Source organism: Amblyraja radiata, chromosome 23 (genome assembly GCF_010909765.2).
Source record: "Amblyraja radiata isolate CabotCenter1 chromosome 23, sAmbRad1.1.pri, whole genome shotgun sequence".
Classification (NCBI taxonomy): Eukaryota; Metazoa; Chordata; class Chondrichthyes; order Rajiformes; family Rajidae; genus Amblyraja; species Amblyraja radiata.
In genome coordinates, this window is record NC_045978.1 from 9,730,323 (window position 1) to 9,737,470 (window position 7,148).

Genomic DNA, 7,148 nt, shown 5'->3' on the forward strand with positions numbered 1-7,148 from the left:
ACCCGTCTGCCTCGGAGCTAGGGACATCCTCTACACTTGTATCTGCTGCGGTCTCAGTGCCCCACCCCTACACCCCCCCGACGAGAATACCTTTCGCAGTCTGCACCTGTACACAAACGCCTGCCCTACCTGCCCGTACACCTGGATGAGATCATCAGCAAGTACGCCCGGCAGGTGCATCCTGCCCCGACACGTGGCCCAAAGCCGGAGGGGACAATCGATGTCTGAGAAAATCTGACTCACAATCCAATGTTTTGTTTGCGCGCATTCTTGTTTAACGCGCCAACGACTGCAAATAAGAACCGAACCATCTTCAAACAAGCAAGACACGACATGCGTGGCATCCCTGGTATTATGCACACCTTGCTCTCCGCACTGCAAGCGTAGGAAAACAAGTAGACATCTATCCTGAAGTCGGAGTGAAGTCTGATCCATGGTCTGAAGAAGGGTCACCCATTCCTTTTCTCCAGAGATACTGCCTGACCTGCAGAGCTACTACAGCTTTTTGTGTCTATCTTCGACATCTATTCCGTTTGGACATCAATGCCCTGCATTTACTGCACACAACTTGATCAATGTTTTCACACAAAAAGTGACCCTTTTAAATTTACAAATTACATTTTTAATGAAAACCGCGTGAACTAAACCCTTAAACAGATCAGCATTAAGGAAATGTATCTCTTTCACTTCCATCTCACTTCAATGGTACTTAACTGTCACAAGCATGTAGGTACAGTAACATTCTCCTTTTTGCATACAGTTAGTAGAATTTTACTACAAATCTAATCGATTATGATAAAGAATCTGTTTCCCGCCGTGAAACATTATGTAGTTGCAACATCCTGCGGGCGGCTGAAATGTATTTCCAAAAGTAATAACCCATTTTGTATTTTTAACGGGTGATGTTTATCTATTTGTTTTATTCCTCCGAAGCGCTCAATGGTGCGTGTGGGTTCGCACCTGATCTCGCTTACAGCGGCAAGTGTCACGTCTAACACAAGTGCCCTTCATTCAAAGCTGTAACTTTGTATAGTTGCCAAGGAATAAACATGGAAGAAGGGAGGGGGGTGCGAGAGACAAGGGGGAGATTCAGAGGAGGGGGGGGGGGGAGACAGAGGAGGGGAGACAGAGGAGGGGGGGAGACAGAGGGAGAGGAGGGGGGAGACAGAGGAGGGGGGGGGGAGACAGAGGAGGGGGGGGGAGACAGAGGGGGGGGGGAGACAGAGGGGGGGGGGAGACAGAGGGGGGGGGGAGACAGAGGAGGGGGGGGGGAGACAGAGGAGGGGGGGGGAGACAGAGGAGGGGGGGGGGAGACAGAGGAGGGGGAGAGACAGAGGAGGGGGGAGAGAGACAGAGGTGGGGGGAGAGGTGTGGGGGGAGAGGTGGGGGGGAGAGGTGAGGGGGGGGGGGAGAGAGGTGAGGGAAGAGAGGTGAGGGGGGGGGGGAGACAGAGGAGGGGGAGAGACAGAGGAGGGGGGAGAGAGACAGAGGTGGGGGGGTGGGGGGAGAGACAGAGGTGGGGGGAGAGGTGTGGGGGAGAGGTGGGGGGGAGAGAGAGGTGAGGGAAGAGAGGTGAGGGGGGGGGGGAGAGAGGTGAGGGAAGAGAGGTGTGTGTGTGTGGGTGTGTGTGTGTGTGGGGGGGGGGGGGGGGGGGGCGGTGAGGGGTGGAGCGCATTTCGTCAACTCTCGGAGAAGAACCAGTGCTATCACTTCCAGGCGCCTCCGCTTTATACTGGCAACGCTTTGGGTCCGTAAGAGACTGGGAGGAATCCGAATAGATATTTGACAAATTAATACACCACGCGGGGACGGGACCTCATGTCAAAACTATCCGGAGTTAGTGCAAAGGCAAGAGTGGTGACTAATTCAAGGACAGCTTCAAACCCAGACTTGTTTCCCCGGGTCCCTTTAAACACCTCGCGCCTCAAATTAAAAATCCTGGAGCACCCCCCCCCCCCCCCCCCCCCTCTCTCTCGCAAATGTTTGAAGAATATTTCCAACTATTGCTCGCATCATTTGTTCGCGCATCTCTCTGAAGCTGAGCTTCATTCACACTGTGCGCTTCAGGCTTTGTTGGAGAGCCTAATCTAGCTCACATTGTGTGAGCAGGAGCAATTTGGAGCTCGTTCACTCCCTAAAAAGGCTGCGAAGCGTTCGCTCTCACGCACAACAATGGGGTTCGATCGGTCTATCTGTGCAGTGGGATCCCGGGGTTTGCAGCTTTGTATAAACCACCTGTTGGAACCAGCAAGCCCAACCAGCAAGCCCCTCCTAGTCTCTCGCTTCCCTTGGTGCCACCAGGCGATTGGAGGAGGGTGGGACAAATACAACTCCCCCCTCCTCCTACAGCCGGCCCGGCACCCAATATTTACACCAGGACGCGTACACCTTCCACAAGTTAACTCGGCGCACTAACACTGGGTGGACGAGGTGGATTGAGTCAAACGCGCTCGCTGCTTTCATTGGACTTGGGAGCCTACAGGCAAACGGGGAATCTCAAGATGCCGAGGTCTTTTCTTATCAAGAAGCATTTCTCAACCAGTAAGAAACCCAATTATGGAGAACTGGACAGCCAGACAGGTAAGAACCCGGGTTGGGGGGTGCAGCAGGCGGGGGTCGCGTTATAGTGGGAATCAGTAGGAAAAAGAAGGGTCTCGACCCGAAACGTCATCTATTCCTTTTCTCCAGAGATGTTGCCTGACCCGCTGAGTTACTCCAGCATTTTGTATCTTATCTTCAAAATAAAAAATTGCTTAAGGGGAATGTTTGATAGAATCGATAGGATTTGCACGAGTGAATATACATGTAGTGCGCCTGGATTGTGTGCAGCGCCCGGTTCGTATTCTGAGCTGTTCATGCTGTTTTCTTCCAGTGATCATCTCTCCGTTCCTCTATGAGAAGTACCCGGTCCCTGCTATCCCACAGCCCGATATCCTCAGCTCCGCCGCCTACTACCCCGCCATCGTATGGGATGCAGGGTTAATCTCCAGTTTCTGCTCGGCTGACATCGAAGCCAATCTCGCCGGCAAACAGATCGATTCGCAGTCGGCGGACAGCGCGAAACGGTGCAAACCTCACGACCTGGCGTCGTTGTCGAGCGAGGAAGAGGACGGGAAGACGTCGGACCCTCCCAGCCCCGACTCGTCCGCCACAGAAGCGGAGAAGTTTCAATGCAACCAGTGCACAAAGTCGTACTCCACTTTCGCTGGGCTCTCCAGACACAAACAGCTGCATTGCGAGGTCCAAGCGCGGAAGTCCTTTAACTGCAAGTACTGTGAGAAGGAGTATGTGAGTTTGGGGGCACTGAAGATGCACATCAGGAGTCACACGCTGCCGTGTGTGTGTAAAATCTGCGGCAAGGCTTTCTCCAGACCCTGGCTGCTACAGGGACACATTCGGACACACACTGGTGAGTACATCGAGCCGCTCTGGGGTGGGACCAGTAACCTTCTGGGTGACTTTCTATAAATCTGCAGTTCCAAGTGGAATGTTTTTTGTTTTTTTGTGCATATCTTTCATTCATTTGTTCTATATCTCGTTTCCCTCTCCCCTGACTGTCTGAAGAAGGGTCTCGACCCGAAACGTCACCTATTCCTTTTCTCCAGAGATGCTGCCTGACCCGCTGAGTTACTCCAGATTTTTGTTTCTATCTTGGTGTTGGGACCTTGCTCCTCACCCTGCAGGATCCAACACCAAGTCACGTTATATCTGATGTGTTGGAAGGAACTGCAGATGCCGGTGTATACCGGAGATGGACGCAAAGTGCTGGAGTAACTCGGCGGGTCAGGCAGCATCTCTGGAGAGAAGGAATTGGTGACGTTTCGGGTCGAGACCCTTCTTCAGGCAATGACTATCCCAGGTCTGAAGAAGGGTCTCTACACGAAGCGTCGCCTATTCCTTCTCTCCAGAGAAGCTGCCTGACCCGTTGAGTTACTCTAGCAGTTTGTGTCGATCTTTTTTAGAAAATGTTTAGTCAAGCTGTGGAGAAGGGTTCCCACCCGAAACGTCTCCTATTCATTTTAACGTTATGTTTGAAATATTTGGATGCTGGCCGGTGTAACTGTCTTTGGTCCCATTTAATGGCACGAAAAGAGATAATATGAAGACCCGCTCATATTTCCCCATTTCAGCGAATATTTACCATTAATATAAATATTTTGCCTCTACTTGGTCGTTCTAACAAGGGAAGGCAGGTTACCCTTCCCAATTCATCTCAATGTTTATATGCACAGCGCTGATCACATTCTGATATAGAACTTATTCCCCATTGAGTCGGTACAAAAGGCGCACATGCTTCAATAAAGCCACCTTCAGCCAAAACATTACTGGTGGCTTTCCAGACTGTGTTTTTGTTCCATACATTGTCTCGACCAGCAAAAAGAGGATGTTCTTACTGGGGAACAAAAAGACCCTGTTGTGATTCTTCGTTTCACCACTATTGCATTTAATTCTTTCTGAGTGCTGGCGTTGTCCTACCGAGGACCATGTATGTGAATGACAGACACGCGGCAGGTGCATTCATGTAGCTGCGCGGTTTGTACAGTGCACCTGTTACAGTGCACGGCAGGCACAGCTTTAGACTCCAGCTGTCACCTTTCGGGGCCATCAGTTTTAAATGCAGGAATTATCACTTTTCACAATGCACCCTCTCCAGATCTATTTATCAGCCCTTGGCAAGGGTTCGTTCCCACTTTGTTACTGATTTCACACCTTCTTAAGTAAATTCCCCTCAAAGGAATTAGTTAAAAGAACACTTTTTTTTCAACTTTGTCTGGGAATTATTCCTGGATCGTAGTTTTTCTTTTTGTAGATAGGCTTCCTAAATTTTGGTCACAGCATTTCCTCCTTATTTGAGGGTGATTGTTGCAAATTTGATATTAGATTTGGTTCAACAGGCTACTGTTAAATTTCCCTTGCAGAATTAATATTTCACACAATCTAGCACATTGAAAGCAGATCCCTTTATTGTTTTGCTTTCACAATGAGAGCTCAGCTCACCACCTATTTGCTCGTAAACGTTGGCTGCGCCGATCTCCTCGCATTTGTCAGCCTTTCAAAGCTTAATTGGTTTGTTTTAACTTGTTTCAACTTCCAGCCTTTGCAGTTCGAGGCAAAATATTAATTATAAACAAATAAAATAGAGATGGAAGTAACATGAATGAGCCTTTCAAGCATGGTGTTATAAAGTATGTTGAAAGTACCAATTTATCTCTGAAAATTCATACTATTGTTATTTTCTTCCTGTGTTTTTAAGGAGAGAAGCCCTTTTCCTGCCCTCATTGCAACAGAGCATTTGCAGATCGATCCAACCTCAGAGCCCATCTGCAGACTCATTCAGATGTGAAAAAGTATCAGTGCAAAAACTGCTCCAAGACTTTCTCCAGAATGTCTCTTCTTCACAAACACGAAGAAACAGGATGCTGTGCAGCTCGTTGAGACTGAACGATTATACGAAGCAACAACTGCCACGCACATCTCAACTCATTGGTTACAGACTGAATCTTTTTTTCTGTTGGCTTAATGCTGATTTTTTTTGTTTTGTTTTATTTATTATGATTGGAGCATAAATATTAACATTCCAGTTTTGTAACTCAATAGCTACCACCTTTTTGAGAGGGAGGACAGAACAGGGCCGGCTCTTTCAGGGAGACCTTGATGTATCTCCAGGACATTTCATTCAGTATTTGATTCAGTACAAACCACCAAACAAGAGAGACTGTTTTTATTGGTGTAACTATGCAATAAAATGGTAAACTTGGGCTGCTGACATAAAATGTTCTCAGTGGAACAATGAAGCCCTGCAATGTGTAAAGATTTGTGCAATGGGTTTAACAGACATGGCTTGATATTCGAAACAAAATTCCTGTTTACGGGGCAAGCTGTGTCCTGAAGCACCTGTTAATATGAACCTTAACAACTGCTTTTCAGTGGGAGTGTGACTAATGGCAGGCAGTTGTCGCATGCTACAATGCAGGGCTTAGATAAACGCCTGACTATTGACAGGAGGTGTGTGCCAAAAGACTTTTTATGGCTATTGACAGGTGCCTGGCGAATGCATCTTTTTCTATACAGTGTACACAATTGTCACAATATATATTTGTTTACATTACAAGGGTACACTGGTATTGCTCTTTGTAACCTGTCATTTTTTTTACGTGACAGTTTTGTATTGCTAAGACTTTAACATGTACATTATATAAAGAATATGTAATAAATTTTTTTACATTCAACGGAACGCAAAGTAACTAATTGAGAGTGAAAAATAAATCGATATCAGTAAACCAGTAGGTCGCGTTTTGCTACATTTAAATGTCACAGCCAAGTTGGAATCAAATGAAATCATTCAAATTTAATTCATAGTAACTCAATTATTATATTTTAATTCTGTGATGTCGAGCTTACTATATTGTTGATTGATGCTACTTTAATGATGTAAAGCTAAATAGCCTCTTGGAAAACAACATTAGTTCTGTTCAATAGAGTGTAGACATACAGGGCGGAAACAGGCCCTTTGGCCCACTGAGAATCTGCCGAAAAGCTATCACCCTGTAAGCTAGCACTATCCTACACAGTAGGGACAATTTACAATTTTACCAGAGCCAATTAACCTGCAAATCTGTACGTCTTTCGAGCATGGGAGGAAACCGGAGTACCCAGGGAAAACCTATGCAGGTCACAGGGAGAACATGCAAACTCCATACGGACAGCACCTGTAGTCAGGGTCGAACCCAGGTCTCTGGCGCAGTAAGGCAATAACTCTACTGCTACACCACCGTGCCGCCCTATTCAATAGTTCTCAAAGGGAAGGATTTAAGGGAATTTACAAATGTTTACATTTTCATATTCTTCTCCATATTCACTCTCTTATCTCTGTCCAGTATTTTTTCTTCCCTGAGCTACTTCCAGTTGTGTTTTAACCCACCCACTCCCTACATGTCTGACCCCAAATCTCACCTTGCTCTCCTTTAAGACTCCCTTTTAAAAGATAAGTCTTTGGTTACCCTTTTAGTCAATCCACCCCATCTCTTTCTCATCCTCAGACTGACAATCAGTCTGAAGAAGGAACCTAACTTGAAATGTCACTGATCCATGTTCTCTATCGAGGCTGCCAGACCCACTGAGTTGCTCCAACACTTTGCCTCCTTTGT

At 47.1% G+C, this 7,148-nt stretch overlaps 1 protein-coding gene across 1 annotated transcript; it reads left to right on the forward strand.

Moving 5' to 3' along the window:
* The first annotated feature begins 2,092 nt into the window (after positions 1 to 2,092).
* On the forward strand, positions 2,093 to 6,235 carry snai1 (snail family transcriptional repressor 1). The gene is made up of 3 exons (XM_033041521.1): positions 2,093 to 2,580; positions 2,873 to 3,409; positions 5,255 to 6,235. Exons 1-3 carry the CDS (start codon positions 2,502 to 2,504, stop codon positions 5,434 to 5,436), a joined length of 798 nt encoding a protein of 265 aa, XP_032897412.1. The 5' UTR covers positions 2,093 to 2,501; the 3' UTR covers positions 5,437 to 6,235.
* Positions 6,236 to 7,148: the final 913 nt, after the last annotated feature.